The sequence below is a fragment of the Micrasema longulum genome, unplaced genomic scaffold (genome assembly GCF_059751315.1).
Source record: "Micrasema longulum isolate JH-2025_06_02 unplaced genomic scaffold, ASM5975131v1 h1tg003066l, whole genome shotgun sequence".
Classification (NCBI taxonomy): Eukaryota; Metazoa; Arthropoda; class Insecta; order Trichoptera; family Brachycentridae; genus Micrasema; species Micrasema longulum.
Genome location: NW_028280169.1, coordinates 234 through 22,582, shown reverse-complemented (window position 1 = coordinate 22,582; position 22,349 = coordinate 234). Strand labels below are relative to the sequence as shown.

Here is a 22,349-nt window from a genome sequence, read left to right as displayed (position 1 = left end):
TTTGTGTCACCCTGTTCCATTGAAATATTGCGGATTGTATCTTTTTCAACTTATTTTTAAATGTACCTACACAAGATCATATTTAGTTTTATACAAATTATCCTTACACTGTATGATATTTACCAGTCTGAAGATGCCCATTAGAGGGTGAAAGCGCTAATTGGTCAAAATAAATAAGTGGAAGTGTACCAAGTATTTTTTAAATCCTTAAATAAATATTTTGTGCCGATCATTTCGGGAATCGAACCCGGAATCTCTTGAATGCTAGCCAAACGAAACGCGCGAACTATTTAGATTTGTTGCGACAGAGAGGGAAAACATTTTTGAGATGGGAATATGAGAGTCTAGGCGTTTTTACAGGGTTTGTGACCTGTCATTGGCTGGTTTAAGTGACCACTTTACACACTGGTAATTGGTAATTGTACCATTCACCATTCTGCCTATGTTTGAACATTCACATTTCCTCAACTCTTCCATATGTTGACTTTTGTGAAGTAAAAAAGCTGAAACCTGTATCATGCAACAAATTTAAATATGAACAATTCCTTAGGAAAAAAATCCAGCCAGTCTGCAGGCATTTGGACATACTCAAAACATTGTTGTATTTTGAGAACGTCTAAACCTTTGTATTTAGCCGATTAAGCCTTTTATAAGCCTGTTGATTTGCTTTAAAAAATGCATTTAATTGATTTATTACTTTTTTGACTAGATTAATTTTATTTTGATATTTTGATTGTACACCATTTCTTTTTTATGGATTTTTTTTCAATTTATTATCTCAATTTAATTAATGAGTATTTTAAATTATATTTTCAGCACTCTGAACAACAACAACCTGACCACCGTCCACCTGGACGGGCTGGCCGCCGCGCCGCGTCTCCGCTCGCTGCGGCTCGCCGACAACCCGCTGCGCTGCCACGGCGCGGCGGCGGCCTGCCTCGCCGCGGGCCTGCGCGCCGCGCCGCGCCTCGCCGGCGCCGGGGCGCGCTGCGCCGCGCCCCCGAGCGCGAGGGGGACGCCGCTCTACAGGATGCAGAGCGCGACAACCGCCTGCGAAGGTATGCCTACCCCGCACTAAGGCACTGCCTCTCTACTTACCTAAGTGAGACTCACCCGGAAACATCGCTATGCCCCTGTCGCTTGACCTACCATACTATTGTCTTAAGAGGAAACGCGGTCCCACTTTTACACACTATACTATTGGAGTCTCCTAATAGTTTTGCTTGTTTGATAAACTGTTTCTTATGGGAGCTGGGATGATCTAAAAACCCGTAAAAGACCCATGTTTTGTTTGCCGTCTTTCTTTTGTTTGACGGTACACAAATGTAATTTTTTTTTTGAAAAACGCAATAGTTAAAGACTAGCAATAGTTGTTTTAATAAAAATGAAATAAATCGGTTCAGTTTTGAGCTGCCGTAATCGAAAGTATTTTTGGCAAAAACACGAATTATGTAGAGATATTTGTGGGGTTCATGATCCATTGGTCGATGACACACACACGTGCTAAATAATTTCATCTGAAATATTGTGCAACGACTCCAAGAAGAAACTCAGCGTTTTCTCTACATTATGTTCCTTAAAACACGAGAGTAATATTCTGCAGCATATTAACATCGTTCCTACCAGAGAGACAAGAAAAACAAAAGTACGCGGTCTATAAAGAGACCACAGGGCGTGGTAACGCCCAGTCAGCCTAACAAGTCAGTTTGACGCAGTCACTCAGTTCCAGCGTGTGGTCCAAGTGCAGTTACTTCAACTCTCGTGCTACATAATTCGATTCATTACTTCGCCATGTAATAAATACGCATGCAAACTGCAACTTCACTTTTTCTGTCAATCTCCAACTGGAGTAGGAGCTCCAACATCCCTCAACAACTTCACCCTACAGTGGTAACCCCGACGTGATTACTCGCCTAGCATTCAAACTGCAACCACGTCTCTTCTGTCCACCTTCAACTGGGGCAGGATCACCACCTCATCAAAATTCCTACATATCTTCTTTAAAATTGTTGTTTTCGAACGATTGAAGAGTTTTTGGTCAATTGTTGACAATGTTTTCGTGCGGTATTGCCGAGAAGTATCTTGTTATAATGGCGTTTAAGTATTTTGAGAAAACCATTAACTCAAATATCAATAAATGTTTCCTCGTATCATCCAAGATCTCGATATTTCTGTGAGCGATATAACCAAGTTTACGCGTACTTAGAAATCGCCCTGGTCACGAAGAAATTTTATTTGGCCATGTTAATCCATACTAAAGCTGAATAATCATTTTTTAGGTCCCATCCCTGTGACAGAATGCTCCGTGGAAGCCACGTGCCCTTCCACGTGTCGCTGTACAGACGGAGCTGTTGACTGTAGAGAAAGGGCGCTTGCTCGACTCCCAGCGTCTCTTCCTCATGAGACAACGGAACTGTAAGTAGCAGAAAATATCACCAAAGTATACTTGTGCAAGCAGGGGTAAATCTGATACAGCAGAGAATAAAATTACCCCATGGCATGCTAATAGTTTAAAGATGTATAGTAAAATTGCTTACTTCTCTCATAAAATTCCTCGTTCATACCCGTTATAGAGCTGAGATAGCGACCATAGAAACTTATTCCACGTATATACCGACGTCCGATGTGGTATAACACTGGAATAAGCCTGCGATCTGTAATTTGTTACATTTTTTAGTAGTAAAATGGATTTGATTTATCTCAAATTAAAACAATCTTAGAAAACACGCTGTCTTATTAGAGATTTTAAAGTGAAATATCGTTTATGTGCTAGATGCACCATGCAGTCGCGCGCGTTTTGGGTATTAAATCATTCAAATTACAGGAAAACCTCCTACGAGAATTCTGTTGGGATCTCCTCTTGTAACCGCATTACCAGTAATGTGTCAATGACTCTTTTAAAAACAATTATCTGTCACAAATTGAAATAATATCTCAGATGGGAAATTTGAGGGACATCGAAGCATCACTAAGTATTATTATTTGTATTTTTACTAGGGAGCTCATTATAGACGCCGTGCAACCTCCCCAGCCCACTACACCATAGGTAGCCACTGGCTGGAAAACAGCCAAATACACAGTTCTGAGAGTGACAATGTCCACAATGTTCCTTATAATCAATCAGTGTGCACAGATCACGCTCTGGAGCGGTATTAAAATGATCTTTATTTGTTGCAGGCGTATGGAGCAAAATACCTTGACAGAAGTTCCCCCAAAGGCGTTTTCCGGACTAAAGAGACTTAAGAGAATCGATCTCAGCAATAATAAAATATCTCGAATAGCCGCTGACTCTTTCTCCGGATTACGAAGTCTCACTTCTTTGTAAGTAATCTTTTATTACTGATTTGATTTACGGTGGAATCCGGATATTCGAATTGCGGGTAACGTTATCAATCGGTTACTGTTGTCATAATCAGTTATTCCCGAACCATTTCAATTATGGGTGCCCAAAATTGTAACCACTACATCTATAAACGACTTCAGAATACATGTATAAGGTATTTTTTTGGTCTTAGGAAATATGACCACATTTTTTATTATAGTAGACAACTGAAATGGCTCAAAATTAGACAGCGGTTAATGTAATAGTCCTAACGCTCCTATATACCTCCGTCAACGCTTATCAGTTCATAGTTTACCTCTTCGTCTTAATTCTCAAGGCACTCTCTTAATACCCATCCACAATTCCTCTTTCTTCTCTTAACCATATAGTGTCCATGCGGCTTGACTGTGAAATCATCTCCGATCCACTATCAAAGATATTACTGAAGAAACATCTCCTTTCTCTTCCTGACTCTCTCCTTCTTTCATCTTTCCTCTTTATCAATTTTTCCCATTGAGTAATAGTATTGATAGATGAAAGGGTAATTTATATACAAATACAGACATTTCTATTTTTGTATGTCTTTTGCTTTTTATTTTAATTTTCTATCGAGCATGTTTTGAAACTTCAATTATAAAACATGCTGGACATCGAGGCATAAAAACAAAAGTTACTCTTAGAAGATTTGATGAATAGTAGATTTTGACTTCTGGTGACACGGCTGGGATGTTGGGAACATGCAACGGAGATGGGACATCACTTACAGCATTAAGTATTGAGAAAATGCATACAAGGTCCATCTCCATTCTATGTTGCTCCAAAGAAGACAAATTACGAGGTTGCTCTATTTCAATATAAATTTGTTTTATAGTTTGAAAAATTATAACAAAGGACAATAGGTATTATTTACTCGTAAGTGTAAAAAGTAACTTATTTTTGCAAGTCATTTTGATTTTATCGCCGTCAGATTCAGGGCAGTTCATATCGAGGGCAGATTGATAATGAAGCTACCTAGCGCTAGATGGCAGCAGAAAAACAAAAGAGATTTATTTTTTCCAAATTGCGATCTGTCAAACGGCAGCTGTTAAAATGTCACCCAAATTCATCAATTAGTTTATTTGTTGTAGTCATTTGAAGTAAACAACTTTTGTGTTTCTTGAAAAATTGAAAAAAGCCAATTTCGTGCAATGATTAAACACTATTATTTGAAAGGGAAAACGGCGAATGAGACAAAAGAAAAGCTCGATAAACATTACGGTGAGTCTGCTCCGTCAGATTACATGGTCAAATATTGGATTGCTGAATTTAATCGCGGCCGAACAAGCACTGCAACAATACCATTAACAGGAAGGCCAAAAGAGGGGGTTACTGAAGAAAATATCAAGAAAATCCTCGATATAGTTATGAATGATCGCCGAGTGAAGTTGCGTGAGATTGTTGAAATGGTAAACATCTCATATGAACGTGTGTTCAACATTTTGCATGAACATTTGCATATGAAAAAGCTATCGGCAAGATGGGTGCCGCGTTTACTCAGTGTCGAAAAAAAACGAGTTCGAGAGACCACTTCACAGCAGAAACGTGGGTGCACCACTATACACCTGAAACCAAAAATCAATCGAAACAATGGGTGGAAGCTGGTGGAAGTGCTCCGAAGAGTGCAAAGGCAGTGAAATCGGCGGGCAAGGTTATGGCCGCTGTATTTTGGGATGCACTCGGAATATTGCTCATCAATTATCTTGAAAAAGAATCCACCATCACAGGAAAGTATTATCGTGGATTATTGAATCAATTGAATGATGCAATAATCCACGATAATACCTTCCAAAAGAAGAAAAAAGTGCTCATTCTTCGAGACAACGCGACGTTTCACACAGCATTAGAGACGATGCTAAAATTACGTCAAATACACTTCGAATTGGTTGATCATCCACTTTAAAGTCTAAATTTAGCTCTTAGTGACTTTTTCCTGTTTCCAAACTTAAAAAAATGGCTCGCAGGAAAAAGATTCAGCTCAAACGAAGAAATTTACCGAAACTAACGCGTATTTTTAGAGGCTCCCGAAATCGTATTATTCAGATGGTATAAAAAAGTTGGAATATCGTCTTACTAAATGTGTCGATGTAAAAAGGAGACTATGTTGAGAAATAAATGGTGCAAAATCTAAAAAAATTGAACAATAACAGAAACTTCTTAAATTTTCGAACAAAACCTTTATTGGAAGTGAGATCAATCTGGGAAAGTTGATCGGAATTAAAATTTTGGCTCCGCGACGTTCGTAAATTTTGTTTTTTTATCCTCTGCTGTTTAAGCAGATTAACATTAGTTATCAACCGGTTATCAGAAGTTACGTGGATTCTATATTAACTGTTTGTACATGTTTTAAAAATGTATTCTTACACTCTATTTCTGGTTTCAGGGTTCTCTACGGGAACAAAATCAAAGATTTACCTTCTGGAGTCTTCTACGGATTGAATTCTCTTCAGCTTTTGTAAGTAATCTTCTAACTGCTGACAATTTTGTAGTATTTTGATGGTACCTGTCTTTTATTTGAGCACCAGTTGCCTCCGGGTGACCCTATCGCCAGCCAGCACTCTCGCCTTCTCCCATGTCAATCCAGCGTCCCTTAGCTTCACCGAACAAAGTCAAAAGGTCGTCATCAACGGCCTTCTAGGACGGCGTGAGCCCGCAGATTTAAACAACTGGCAACTTAGATAGATTCTCCTGAGGTATGCTTGCACGCGTCCGAGTTAGGTCCACCGCCGCATCCTCAAGATGCTCGTTATACAAGACTGCTGCGTCCATTCTCGGACTTCAATGTTAGTTATAAAATCGAACCACCTTATGCCTAATATTCTTCTCAAGCACTTGGCTCTCAAAACTCAAAAGGTTGGTGTTCCGAGCTTTGGTAAGGTCCCAAGATTCGCACCCATATAAAATTAGTACCGGCGTATAATCAAAATTTCGTTTTGACCGAGTATACCTACCCTAGAGTTCCAGACAACACGAATCATGCTAAAAGTGTTCCAGCAATTCCTAGGCGGGTTGCGAGCTCTTTGTGCATGCATCCATCTTCAGTTATGTGAACTCCCGATTATTTAAAGCTGTCCACGTTCTCAACCCTCTGTCCGTTATTATAGAGAGGCTGATCAGGGTCAGGACAGGATTCGTTGCACATAATCTCGGTATTTTTGGTATTTATATTAAGACCCAGTCGAGTAGAGTTTTCCTGCAGTTTTTCAACAATTTCTTAAATATCATCAACAGACTTTTCTAGAAAAACCGCATCGTCTACATACTCCAAGTCACGCAGTTTTAGAGGGGAGTTCACTTCTAAGCCTCGACCAGGACGATCATCTGACTTTACCGAGTCATTTGTATTTTGTCAGCGAATAATACATATTTCTTGAGACATTATATTACGAAAATTGGGCTTTGTACGTTATCATCATCATCAGCCGTCTTTTGTCCAATGGTGAATATAGGCCTCTCCCTTTAGTCTCCATATTTCCCTATCCTGAGCCAACCGCATCCAACCACTTCCTGCAACTCGTCTTATGTCATCAGACCACCTTGTCTGAGGCCTGCCGACACTTCTACCCGTTCTAAGTCGCCATTCCCGGACTTTTTCGGTCCATCTAGAGTCTGTGGTTCTGGCTATATGAGCCAAGCTCCATTTCTGGTTGGCAGCCCTATGGACCACATCGGTGACCTTTGTTCTCGCTCTAATCCATGTATTCGTGTTTCTGTCTCTCAACGAAATACCCAGCTCTTCTCTTCTTCTCTTTTCCATGGCTTTCTGTGTCACTGATAATAGGGTATTATCACTCGGGAGGAATATCGGATATAACTTACTTTACAAATAAAAGATTTTTTGAAGATTCTAATAGTGTTTATATAAGCCCTTATAATGAATATTTTCATTCATTATTTTCGTTTTGAAAATAAGGTCTTTCGAAAACGATCGTTTCGTAAGTTGGTAATAGATTTTGTCACAGAAGTTCACGAGCAATGCATTCATTTTAATGTTGGTAATGCCACAGGCCACAGAAAGAAATGTAAGGAGAGTTGTTTATGCATATTATCTTAAGCCCCCCCTTACCCACTCCACACTCCAGTTCCGGGCACTGACAGACGAAAGTGAAAACGGATTACATGTTGTATCTCAAATTTCTTTTATTATTTTATGGTTTTCAACCTCTTCTAAATTAATTCAATTTATCATGAAAATTATAAATCACAACTTGTAACGTTTGATAAGTGGCAGGACGCGGTAAATGTAAACAAACGACACATAGAAAACAGAAGCTATCTACGATACCGAAGACGTCATACTTAATGACGTCACGAATTGTTTGTTTTTGGCATCATTTAAATTACTATAATTGAATTCTTTACATCTCCCTTATATCTTAACATATTTTAATAAGGATACTACCGATCGGTTTGTGATTTTTTAGATTAATTTATTGGCTAATAAAAATTCGTTATACAGGGTGTTCTTTAAACCCTGTCACATCCGAAACCACGATGATCTGTATGACCAAGAAGACATATTGGCAGATTAAAATATTTTTTTAGAACGAATAAAATTTATATAAATAAAATATTTAAAAAAACAAATGGTTGCTTACTTCTGCAAGGGTGAAGCGAGGAGAGGGGAGGGGGGAGTCTGATACAACGTCAATCACATGGCCACGCCCCCCTCGCTTCTCCCCTGCAGAAGTTAGCAACCATTTGTTTTTTTATATATTTTTTTTTTAATTCTGCGTTTTAAATATTGTTTTTAATATGCTAATATGTAACAATAAAAAACGTTGTATATTATTTAGAATACTTCTTTATTTCCGCAATGTCTAAATAGTCTAAAACACCAAAAATACAATACTTAAAAATTAATTAATAATTTCCGTTTATCCTAAACGCTAATAATTTAAAATTATTAATCTAAACCACCGGTTCCCAACCTGTTTTCACTCAAATACGGGAGGTTGCTAAAACTGCTAAACATTAAAAATTTAATTTTTGTTTTAGGTTGCTAAACTCCAACGAAATTTCCTGCATTCGAAGAGACACATTCAAAGACCTTCATAATCTCAATCTCTTGTGAGTATTCTAAATTTACTAGTAATAATTACTGTCAATAAATCAAATAATACAAATCAATCTCTTATCAGTCAACTATTAGACTATCATCAGACGACGGAGAATCTTCATGAGCATCCGCGACCAATGCCTCCCCAAAACAGTGTGTCTGACTACAGGGTGTTGATTGAAATATTTAAAGGGGAATACCAGTTTTGCGGCCTTTTCACTGCCTAAGTTTTGACTGCACCAAACCGAAGGATGAAATGCACCTCTCTAGAGCTGCTGTTGCTGCATATTATTCCCCTGGCCCGGGAGAGTCTCCATTTTGGCCCACAACACGCGACGCGTGTAACGCGGGAATGTCTTGTAAAAACAGACACCCATTTAATTATGTATCTTAAAAAATATCGTTATATTCTGTAATATATATACTGGTGATATTTTGTGTTATATATCGTAATATGTATCGTGATGTTTTGTGATATATATCGTTACGTATCTGGATATATCGTGATATTGTGATTGTATTTCTCACTGGGCATATTGATTTATTTAAATGTTTTACAATATTAATGTGTATCATTACATCTTCACATACATATGTATGTGTTTTTAAAATATGTTTTTTTTACTAGTTATATTTAGGAATATGTATTTGAATGTACTAAATGCTATATTGTATTTATTATTATTTATATTTTATCCATGTACCATAAAAGCCCGCCGGGGGTTTATACCAATGAAATAAACAAATTCGTTGTTATATATATCGTGATATCCATATTGATATATCTTGATAAGTCGTGATATCTCATAATATATATTGATATCTCGGTATATATCTTGATATTTGTGATATATATCGTGATGTTTTGTTATATATATCGTGATATTTCATGATATATTTCGTGATATTTTTTAATATGTATCGTGATGTTTTGTGCTTTATATCGTGATATTTTTATATATATATCGTGATAAATCTAGATATATATCGTGATAAATCTAGATATATATCGTGATGTATCTGTGGCTTGGGTCTAAAAGAGCTAATGTCATAACTCAAATTACAGGAGAGTAATTTTACAAGTACTTTGTGATGTTATAATAAACAGTTTTAAGGTGTTTTACCAATAAAAAAAATACTTCTACACGTGTGTGTGCATGTAAAATTGTTAAATGTGTATATTTGTTTATTGACATCAGCCCTTTTAGACTCAAGACACAGATATATCGTAATAAATATCGTGATATACTGCGATACATATCCTTTGAACCGTGCTTCGAATAAAAGTTGATCACGCTATACACCCTTATAGAATAAAAATTATATGTTTCAGATCTCTCTATGACAACAAGATTCATACTTTGGTGAATGGGACATTTGATTCCTTGAACAGTATTCAAACATTGTAAGTATTTTTAAACATTAATTTTTCGCTTTTTAATACCCGTGTTGTGAAATATTTCGTCTTTTGCTTAATGTAATTCGACATCCGATCGACGTTCGTGTTCTGTACTTAAGTGTAAATTTATTTGAATGCTTTGGAATTACAGAATTAGGAGATTTTGAGCATCAAGGCATGAAGTGTTACCCTGTACATGGGTTTTTGCAATATTGATTTTTAAACCCATGCATACGGAGTACCTGTATAGCTTATCTACATTGACCTAAAGACCCCCGACTGAATCGAAAATTATAACCGCATAATCGGCATACTGTAGTTCGCATACTGTAGTGTTTGGGAGAGGAAGATGGATATTCCTCGATCTATTGAAATTGACATCCATAAAAATTATAAAAAGGAACGGTGCAAGGACGCAACCTTGAGGAACTCCGGTGGTGACCCCAAACTAATCTGTGACAACATCGTTAATTCTGATTCGGCGTTCGCTACTTGGGTGAAGGGCTTTAATAAATTTGATAAGTTTTATAGGCAGCCCATGTGCTTCAAGCATATTCCAGAATCCAAAACATCGTAAGAATTGAGAATTTTAAATACCTCGAATATCTAAGGGACTGGAGTATTAAAAAAAAAAGGTACTTTATGAGGCAAATATAAAAAAAAAACCATGAAATAATCAATTAGAAATTAAGTAAATTAATACCGTTAAATATTATACTAAGGCCTGTTAATAGAAAGCCGGGTAAAAAATTCGACTACCCTGGCAATACTAACAAAATGTCCATCTTGTTTTATTTCACAATCTGACAGACGGTAAAATAAGCGAATTCTTAAATAATATTATTTGTCAGTTTGCTCACTTGAGTTGAGAAATTAGCAGTTCATAATGGAGTCCTGGTCCCGACCCTGATGTATGGGAGCAAAGTATGGACTTGGAAAAACAGGGATGAAACTCCTTTCATCCCTGTTTTTCCAAGTCCATACTTTGCTTCGCATTTCGACAGCGTTCAGCCTGCCCTGAACGCTGTCGAAATGCGATCTTTCATGCGAATGTGTGGTAAAACTATACACGATAGATGCACAAATGTTGAGATCCGTACATTACGTAAGGCTGAGACAAGCGTTATAGACAAAATCAAGAAAGGAGCTCAGCGCTGGTTTGGATATGTAGAGCGAATGGACAGCGAAAGAACGGCTAAGAGTATTTACAATGCGAATGTCGATGGATGCAGAAATAGAGGAAGACCGAGAAAGGCATGGCATGACCAAATCCAACAAATACTTGAAGATGGACATGTCGTGCATGAGAAGATGTATGAATATATAGGAAGCGAGATCTGTATGCAAAGATAGAGTGATGCGGCGTTCTATCCTCTCTGCCTACCCTTACGGGGAAACGGCGTGATGGTTTGTTGTTGTTGTTGTTGCTATTTACACATAAAATGTGATCCCACCCTATTCCCATTTAATCCCAGTAGTATTTTGACACTTCGAAACGACACAACACGGCGTAATTGAATATAAATCGGCAGTTGCGTAGGTACTAAGAGATGTCTACAGAGTAACTGATGGCGAAAACGTAAAACTACTCATTTATGACTAGCTTAGGGGGCTTCAGGTTGATTGGTTTCTGGACTATTTTTTAAAAGTATTTTTTTAAATATAGGAGTTGCTTTATTATTTACCTTGCTTATAATATACAAGGTTTATATTTCAAAAGTGGATTTTTCTGCAATTAAATTTCTTTAAATTTGTCTAAACTGTTGGGATCAGGAGGGATATACTAATGTGGGCCAATCAAAAACTTCTCAGCATTTGCTTATGTGAAGAGGAAACCACTTAAAACTCTTCAGGAGAAGCCGGCCTATTGGTAGCAGTCAACAGGCCTGCCGTTCCACTAGAGGAGTGTTCGGCATCATGTTCCCTACTTTGGTTTATTATACCAATCGGCTGCACTATCAATATAGTATATACGATACTACCTCTCGTGTGAGTTCTTTATTACCTATCACCGATGGAATGTAAACTACTGTAGTAGCATTTTATTTTTATCAAACAAAGAAAACATAGATAAACTAACTGTATTACAAAATAAAGCCTTTAGAATCATTTTGAAAAAAAACATATATACGAGGGTAAAGTCGATGGTAAATGAAATGAAATTATTAACATATAAACAAAGAATATTTTACAATACAATGATATTTGTTCATAAAATTATAAACTCTAATAAAAAAACAGAATTTTGGAACAAAATTGATCGGAACCAGCGTGAACACGATCACAATACTAGAGAAAAGAACAAAATAGACTTCCATTTAGGAAAAAGGCAAAGTCACAAAATTCAATTTTATTTAAAGCAATTAAAAAGTATTTCGAAATGGAAAAAAATATTTATGAAGAAAAAAACATATCAAAATTTAAAATAATGGTCAAGACATATGTGATAAACAATTTATAAATTAAATATATTTGCAATGTTATTATTAGAACACACATAACAATATGTATGATATGTGTGCCCTACTTTAAGATTTAAATAAATAAATAAATAAATGTCGCTTAGATCTTCACCCAGGCTTCTGCATCGCGCCTCCAGCTGTTGTCTTTGAAAGCTGAAAAGGGGGCAATCCATCAACGGGTGAGGGACATCTTGAGGAGTTTCATCGTCCATGGGCAGCTGTCGATCTTGGAGAGCTTGAATCTGGACCATTGAAATTCTATGATTGTCTGTTGTCTTTCCGATAAAAAAATGTAATTGATTTCAAGTTTTCTATTGCTTCGCAGACACCTGGCCAGGAACCCCTTCTCCTGCGACTGCGGAATGCGCTGGATCTCCGACTACCTGCAGCAGCATCCCATCGAGACCTCCAACGCGCGATGCGACTCTCCCAAGAGGGTCCACCGCCGGCGACTGGAGGCGCTTCGCGAGGATATGATCAAATGTAAAGGTAACATATCGTCGCCGTTCTGCTCACTAACAGTAGTCGCTCACCAAAAAAAACGTCATTTTGAAAAATCGTAATTTGGTAACTTTTTCCTTCTTAGTACATTAAAAAATATCTGGAAGGTTTTTAATAAGGAAAGGTGTCAAAAATTGGTTATTTGACTTAGCTTTATTCTGGGCAATACAAGTTTATAATCATTTGTGAAAGGAAGGAGATATTAGGAATAATGAGGAATTCCAGACCAACTCGGAATCAAATTTTAAAAATGTTTTCGTGTGCACGTGAATATTTAAAAAAATTGGAGTAGGATAAAATATCTCAAAAACGCACGCAAAAATAAATAAAAAATGTTAAAAATAGTATTCATTTTTAAATCGTAAATAATGACGTCACTCCTTATATCTACGTGTAGTATTTCCGGTTTCCGCTTCAAAGCCCCCGCACCTTGTAAGGAACGTTTTGACCATAGAAAAAAAGAGTATCATTTGTGGTTGAAAAGTTTTGACATTTCAACAGCGTTGCCAGATCTACCTATTTTTCGGTAGATCTACATAGAAATGAGCAAATTACGATCAACTAAATGAAGTAATCAAAGCAATATTCCATAGATTCTTGTCAGTTTTGTTATTGGCTGGAGAAATACAACTTACCGCGGTCAGTGAAAGTAAGTACGCCAACCGTTTCATGACGTCATTACTGAAAAGTGACACACTTAATACAGACATTTGGCGTGGTATTTGATAAATGTCACTTTAAAAAATCATATCTTTGTAAATAACACACAAAAAAAAACATATTTTTGCTTAGTTAAATAGTACGCTTTTAGAAAAAAAATAGAAAACAGTGGAATTCCCCATTATCATAATGTTGTTGTTTTAAATTTAAGTACTTTTTAACATCTTTAAAAAAAATATATTTATTACATAATTAAGTCAAATAGTAAGTAGTAAGTAGTAGAATAGTTTTTACACGCTTTTATGAACAATCGAGCATTTGGGTTTCAAAGTAAAAATCAATCTCACATCAAAACCGGCTGGCAGTTAAAAAACTATTAAGTACGCGAAAATATTTTTTTATATTACATATTCAGTTATGGTCATTTGATATATATACGAGTATGTACTCAAATCTAGCAATAGCAAAGCACTGCGGGGTTCAGTTCATAGTATATAAATCTATGTAATGTCTCGCAGCAGTCTTCTGCAATGGTCTCTTTTCCCTTAGACAAAATCCAGACTTGTCAACTCAAGAAAACTCGGACCGCATTTCCTCCCAATATGTCAAAATCAAACTTATCTTCGCTTTCAATGACGCTCGTTCTTGCAGGTTCCGAGGAGTCGGTCTTCGGGGACGGATGTCCAGCGGAAGTTCCATGCCCCGCGCCTTGTTCCTGCAGAGGAACGCAGCTAAATTGCGGAGCGCTGAACCTAGTTGAGATACCCCGAGACGTTCCCATTCACACTACACACTTGTAAGTATTGCGAAGTTCTATCTGATTTATTTATATTTGACATTCAAAGTAGAAGAATACTTAGGAAATAATGAAATAATAATCTCTGAGCTTATTCTCGGAGGAAAAAACACCGACGGGCTTTTGAGATGTTAGAATACAGTGTACATTTTGAATAAAGAAATAAGCTGAAGTGGTCGGCTAGTTTCTTTCTCCCACTGGGAGATGTTTATATTTATTTTTTGAGGAAGATATAAACGGTGACGTAAATTTATCATCATCATCATTACCTTTCTGCACCTAATGGTGCATAGGGCACTGCATTAGTACACCAATCGCAGCGTATCTTGATCATTTTTGTTACATGAAGGTAAGGTGATCGGTCTTACGCTTCAGGTACCAGTCTAGGGACTATGAAATATTCTAGTCTAAAAACACCTTTTTAAATAAAACCTCTTGCATGGTAGGCAAATGCGCTGACCATTACACTACGAGACCGACAAAAAGACGTAAATTTATAAATGATATAAACTATTTTATTTATTATCCAATAATTTAAACTTCTAGAAAACAATATTATTGATATGAACATATTACAACAGAGACGAAGAACATTTAAGAGAAGGGAAGAAAGAAGCCTAGGCATCCACAAGGCTTATGACCTGTCATAAGCCTGGTTTAAGTGGCCACTTTAGACACTGTGCAACATTCAGCTCTTTGATTTAAAAAATGTCAACAGATGAAAGAATTGAAGTTGATGGAAAATAGGTGTTCAAATATGGGCAGAATGGTGAATGTTACACAGTATGTAAATTGGTCACTTAAAGCAGCCAATGACATGTCATAAGCCCTGTGGATGCCTAGACTTCTATATTCCTTTCTTTAAAATTATATTTATCTCTGTTGCAATATGTTTAATATCAACAGCTCATTAGGAAGTTGAATCAAGTCACTGTCTACAAAAATTTGGACAAACTCAAAACATTGTTGAAAAATCCACCTGGTCCAAGAAGCATAAAAATGGAATATTTTCAGACGTTGCCACTAGGCACTAATATATGTGCGTGTAATAATTCAATCAGATAAATCTTACCCGCAGCAATAAAGGTTTCAGCTCTTTAACTTCATAAATGTCAACAGATGAAATAATTGAAGGAATATAGATGTTTATATGGGCAGAATGGTGAATGTTACACAGTATGTAAAGTTGCCACTTAAACCAACTAATGACAGGTCATACGCCCTGTGGATGCCTAGACTTCTATATAACCTTCTCTTAAATGTTCTTCGTCTCTGTTGTAATATGTTAATATTAACTAAGGTAATATGGAAGTCTAGGCATTTACAGGGCTTTTGACCTGTCATTGGCTGGTTTAAGTGGCCACTTTACACACTGTGTAACATTCACCATTTTGCCTATGTTTGAACATCCATATTTCTTCAATTCGTGAAACCAACTGGTCCAAGAAGAAGTTTAAAAATTGAAAAATTGTTTTCAGGCGTTGCCTAGTATGGGAAATAATTCAGTCAGATGAATCTCTTCGCAACAATAAAGGTTTCAGCTCTTTAACTTTACTAAAATCAACAAATGGAAGAATTGAAGAAATATGGATGTTCTAACATAGGCAAAATGGTGAATGTTACACAGTGTGTAAAGTTGCCACTTAAACCAGGCAATGACAGGTCATAAGCCCTGTAAATGCCTAGACTTCCATATTCCCTTATTTAAGGTATTCTCCATCCCTGTTGTAATATGTTAATCTTAATGACTCCCGAGGGGGTGAAATCTAATCTTTTGTCCACGAACATTTGGACAATTTCAAATATTGTAATTAACTAAGGGGTCGAATCCAGTTCTTGTCTACAAAAATTTGGACAAACTCAAAACATTGTTTATTATCGATAGTCAAATATAATGGTAAGCTTGTATGGACGATTCGCCCTGAAATATATGTATAATGTATTGTTAGAGAATGCAATGGAGACGAGGGTTTATGACATTTATGCTGTTGTTGTAGGATTATGAGTGACAATCGGATCGGCCGAGTGCGATCGGACGGCCTTTTGGGGCGGCTGCCGAGCCTCCTGCGGCTCGACCTGCGGCGCGCGGGCATCCGCTCCGTAGAGGAGAACGCGTTCGAGGGAGCGGCCAAGCTCCAGGAGCTCATGCTGGATGGGAACCTCATCGCCTCCGTCACCAACAAGATGTTCCTCGGTCTGCACAGTCTGAGAATACTGTAAGTTTTCGTTCACTCGAACCGTAACCACATTTCTGCTTCTGTTCTACTTTCAACCAAAACCGAAATTTATTTACATAAGTTAAAAGTCACTTCAAAACGCCCAAAATAAAGGGTTTTTATTGTCAAACCTTACGAATTCATTGAAATAAGTGTTGAATAAAATGCACAATGAAATAAAAGGCACACATTTAATGGTTCATTGTTATTTTACACATATCTCGTATTCTTCTACCGCCTGTAACTGGGAGGATGGATCATCGGTGGCAGAGCGACGGAACACCTCAATGCCTATCGATTTAAGTTGTCAAAATTTTATTCGGATTTTAAAGAAATTTTAATCTTGAAAATTTAATTTGGCTAGTGCTAAGGCACCGAAGACGTTTTTAAAAAAGCAGCTAGCTTATTTTGGTCAGACTACGCAACGACACTAAGTAAAGACACAAGTTTGCTTGATTTGCGTCCTTCAGGACGGGATTGTGTCAAATTAAATGTAAGAAGAAATGTTGTTTCATTTTGATTTTTTAAAGTAAATGCTCAAAATGGGCGCCATGATTTGCCACGCACAGACTACACCTTTTAATAAAATATATTTGAGCCCGCGGAATGAATCTTCCTTTTCTTTTATCTTTATTACGATTGTAGACTTAATAGTTTGGCTACACTTGAAACATTCAGCCTAAAATTAGATTTTTACTACAATTTCTTAAAAATTCGAATAACTTTTAAATGACCGAATAGCGCGGAACATACATGGCAGTTGAATCGATAGGTATTGAGGTCTCCCATCGCTCTGCCACCGACGATCCACCCTCCCAGTTACAGGCTGTATTTAAAAGGCATTGTACGTATGTCTATTCTCGATAAACTAAGTAACTACTGGACCGATTAACGTGCAGTTTTCAGCAAAATGATGAGCTTTGCCACGGGCATATCAAATATATATAGCTTTTCAAATTTTCAAAATACGGTGCAAACATGTGGTTTTTACTCAAATATTTTTTTTTCTAATTTCTTTTTTAAAATTGTGTATGAAAATATTTCTCCACAATATCCATATTTATTTTGAAAATACAATTAATTATGCTTAATCCGTTTCATATCGGTATTCTTAGTATGAGATATTTTCAATGTGCCTGGAGTGAGGGACAGATCACTTTATTTCATGTAACAGATGATCGAAATACGCTGCATTTGGTTCAAAATTGCAGTGCCCTATGCACCGTTGGGTGTGGAAAGGGAAACGAGGAATGAAGAAGTTGTTTCAATGTCTACATTTGTCAATTTTTTTTGCTCGGTTGTTCATTCTAGCTGCGTTTTTTGTGATTTTTCAGGTCCTTGAATGAGAACGAAATAACCTGCGTAATGCCGGGATCCTTCGACTACCTGACTGCCCTGCATACGCTGTGAGTCATTCAAGTTTCTTCTGTTGTACAAGAATAATAATACGCCCAATGGGCATTTTTAAGGACATGTTTACATGTAGAAAAGTATTATAAAAAAGTAGAAAGACACAATGGTATATAGTAGACTCGGTGGGAGCGGAAGCGGGAGAGAGGTGTTTATAATTGAATTTGATTCAGTGATCGTTTGAAAGAAGACAACTTGTTATCAAAGGAATCAAGACTGGTATGTTTGTTGGCAGACCTGAGAATTCTGGGCACAGGGGAATGGAAACCACAGTTAGTTCTATGGTTATCGGTATGGAAGAGTAAGTTTTGTCTGAGGTTTCTAGTTGGGATATTTAATTTTATCGAGCTCAGTAGTTCAGGCGCATCAAAGAGTGAGTTGAGAATTTGAAATAGGATCAGAAGGTCGGATTTATTTATCCAACAATTTAGTTTCACTCCGCTCCTAAGTGGAGCATGGGGACATCATCGGACGCCTCCTGGGCCTCAATAATGAACCCTATCTTCACCTGAATACTTAACTTCTGTACTATCCGTATTTACCTCGGTATGTTCTACCTACTTGCCATATGATCGAAACAAACCAATAAACGACCGCAAAAATTAGTCCGCGTTACTTATTTCATAACAATTAAAATATTAACATATTACAACAGAGATGAAGAACATTTAAAAGAAGGTAATATAGAAGCCTAGGCATCTACAGGGCTTATGACCTGTCAATGGCTGGTTTAAATGGCCACTTTACACACTGTGTAACATTCACTATTCTGTCCATTTTTGAACATCTATATTCCCTCAATTCTTTCATCTGTTGATGTTTGTGAAGTTAAAGAGCTGAAACCTTTATTTATGCAGGTGAGATTCATCTAATTAAAATACAGTTAAAATAGTTCTCATTTATATTTTAAATAGGCTTCTGTGATAAAAAGTGCCTACTTCAAACCAATTATAAACTCCGAAAAATCCTAATTCAAGCAAAAAATGCTTGCATGAAAAATAATTTTTACGTGACTTTTGACCATTGCCAAGACGATATAAGAAAATATATTTTGTGTCCAATTTCCTACAGGGCTGAAGTGCATTGTGAATCTAAATTTTTTAATTTGTATTTAGGGCGCTAGATGGCAACCCTTTCCGTTGTAACTGTCACCTGGCGTGGTTGGGATCCTGGCTAAGGACCAACGAGCTAGCAGCCAGCGCCACCTGCAGGGAACCGGCTAAACTACGCGGATCTCTATTGAAAGATGTTCCTCATCATGAGTACAAGTGTTCCAGTGAGTCATTTTTTCATTTTTATCATGTAACTTGTAGACGTAGGTTCTGAAGTACAGATAAAAATATTATTTATGTTCAAAGCATTCAGGATTAGGATTTAGCGATATGCCGTAGAATGTGTGTGGGGGAGGGGTTTGGGAAGGCTAAGAGGAACTCAATCGTGACATGTTTTTCTACCTTCCTCGTTTTCTGCACTCATAAATATTCGCATCGTATATCCTTTTTGCCGTTTTTTTGCTGTCTATTCGCTCTACATGTCCCAACCAACGAAGCACCCCTTTTTTGATTCCACCGATAATGCTTATATCAGCCTTACATAGGGCTCGGATCTCGACATTTGTGCAATACATCGTTTTACCACACATTCACTTGAGAGATCACTCTAATAATGAAATTGTTATGGTTCTAGGCGAGACTGAGGAAGGCTGTTTAGTAGGAGGTTACTGTCCTAGCCAGTGCAAATGTGCTGGAACAGTAGTGAGATGTTCCCGAGCATCGTTGGACCAGATCCCAGACAACATCCCCGCCGAAACCACTGAACTGTGAGTACTTCATTTATTTTTTTATTTTGGGCGATGCATTGTCTCAGAAAGGAAAATATGTAATTTTCTTCTCAATTCAAATATGGTAATGATTTTTCCTCATCACGCAAGGTTTCCGAGAAACAGGCATTTATAATTTTAAACATTTCAATACTGTCTGCATTCTTAACTGCACGATATTCAAACATTTTGACTTACCTAAAAACTAGGTAAATTTTTCGAATGCTTGCCAAGCTGCATTCTGCACAAATATTCCCTCTTTAATTTTAGGAAACTTCTGTTTGAGGTAATGAATTCTGGAGTATTGTTCATGGCATTGACGAAATTCTGTGGGTGATGGAGAAATTCCAAATCCATATTTCAAAACAGAATTTAAAACTGCATTTGGACCTTTCAAACAAATATTTTATGACAATTCTCCCAGGAATCCAAACGGAGAAATGATTTAATTCATTCGTTTTGTTGTTTAACAATAATTTTCCTGACGGAATAATATATTTGTTCAGTATGAAAAGTAGCCTGTATCCATTGCCTATCACTTTGCCAAAAAAAAAACACAATCCGTTAGTCTACAGCGACGTGGTGCCGTTAGAATTTTCCCGGAGTGATATTTTTTTGGGGATAAAAAGTAGCCTGTGACACTTCTCAGCTCTTCGGCTATTAAACTGTTCTTTTAAAACAGTTTCACAAAAAAATTTACTCTTACAACATAAAAAAAACGGTCGAACAATAACAGTTTTTTCTCAAAAACAGATGTAACAGCCTCATAAGAAAATTAAACTGGTAATGTTTAGAAATGTCTGGATATATGAAACTGTTTCTTAAATAAAAGTGTAGTTATTTTTTGTAAAACTGTGCCAGCAATTCCTTGTACCAGATTTTTTGTCCACGCTACTGTATTAATTTATATGATGTTTTCAGGTACTTGGAAAATAATAACATTTCTACGATAGAAAGCTCCAAATTATCCCATCTCTCCGGGCTGACTAGACTGGACTTGTCCAACAACGCGATCGGAGTCCTGGCCGACGACGCCCTCTCCGGACTGTCCCGACTCGCGACCCTCATCGTCAGCTACAACAAGCTGCGCTGCGTGCAGCCGCGGGCCCTGGCCGGGCTCCCGGCCCTGCGGGTCCTGAGTCTGCACGGCAACCAGCTCAGCACCTTGCCGGAACGGCTGTTTGAAGGACTCCATTCTATCACTCACATGTATGTTTAATTATTTTACATTTGTAGGATTTGATTGTGGAGGGTGGGTGGAGCTCCTACCCCAGCAGCGAGAGATTGACATACGACACGAGGTTGCTGTTTATTGACGTAATTTATCTAATTAAACTAATTATCATTAAAATAATAAACAATAAAAAACTAAAATAATAATAGACCCATAGAACAAATTTCATAAACAGTACACACATTTTACCTATTTGGCTTGATCCACTCATCGATCCGTGCGCAACCCACCTCCACTGTCCATTTCTTAATAGCGATTTTATATTGTGAGAACTTACTAATTGTCCTTATGGACAATGGAAGTAGATTGTACACTTTAACCGAGAAGTAGGCCAATCTTCTTTGACCCAAGGTTGTATTTTTTTTTTTTCAGCATCAGGGTGGAGTATTTAGTACCTCTTGTATTTGTAACGGAAGGTAGAGAATAATGTTTGCGTGCGTATAGTAACAAAGCTTTTACACAAAGTTGTTTTATATATTTTACATTAAGATTTTCAAATATACCGAGGGAGCTAGTTCTGATTGGGACTCTTAAGATAATTTTTATTAAAGCTTTTTGTGCAATTATTATTTGCTTGATCAGTGTGTCATTTGCACATCCCCATTTCTATGTTTTCATCGGTTGTTGATGTGCTGGGGCGTTATCTTGAAACGCTTATACCACTCGTAAACTCTTGTTTTACTCATGGCAGACTCATCATAGGCCTTTGTTAACATTTCACACACTTTGTTATACTCTATTTGATTTTTTACACAACATTTGATACAAATTCTTAGATCCATTTTTTTTAAACAAACGAAAATCTCCGATCTCATAAAAACATGTCTTACCTTAGGAGCAGCCAGACAAAGTAAAGAATGAAAACAGCTGAAATTTTAGCATACTTCAGGAGCATGTTCACCAACATAATAAAATCAAACTCTCCGAACCGTTATTTTCTGAATACACGCAAGGTCTGTGTGCAATGACAGTGATATAGTGATCTATCATCTCTGATTACCGCTATGGGGCGTGATAGTTTGTGTGTATTGTTGTATATTTTTTTGCCTTTTTTGATTTCAGAGCGTTGGGTTCTAATCCTCTCTACTGCGACTGTTCCCTAAAGTGGCTGGCCGATTGGGTAAAGGTGGATTACGTGGAGCCCGGAATAGCGCGCTGTGCAGAGCCCTTCTACATGAAGGATAAACTGCTGCTCAGCACGCCCGCGTCTGCCTTCCAATGCAAAGGTATTTATCCATTCGAGGGAGATTTTCAGACTGATATTACCACAATCCACATCTGCTCCCGAGCGTATGGTGTGCACGAAATCTCTCCAGACTTTTCTGTCTATGGCCAGCTCCCGTGTGTTCTCCAAAGTCAGGTCTGCGTCAGATGTGAACTGTCGACGAGCTGCCAGCCATGGACTTGACGCCTTGTGAATTAGGCAAGCGGGATT

The 22,349-nt window shown here is 37.3% G+C and overlaps 1 protein-coding gene across 1 annotated transcript; it reads left to right on the top strand.

Annotated features, from left to right (window-relative positions):
* Positions 1–816: 816 nt before the first annotated feature.
* On the top strand, positions 817–22,140 carry LOC148271154 (protein slit-like; the record flags this gene model as incomplete). The annotated part of the gene is made up of 14 exons (XM_088241772.1): positions 817–1,058; positions 2,280–2,415; positions 3,178–3,321; positions 5,742–5,813; positions 8,357–8,428; positions 9,751–9,822; positions 12,604–12,767; positions 14,091–14,235; positions 16,233–16,451; positions 17,786–17,857; positions 18,977–19,137; positions 19,548–19,680; positions 20,602–20,889; positions 21,977–22,140. Coding segments are annotated over 14 exons (2,084 nt in total), but the record flags the coding sequence as incomplete, so codon positions are not given.
* Between the last annotated feature and the right edge of the window lie 209 nt (positions 22,141–22,349).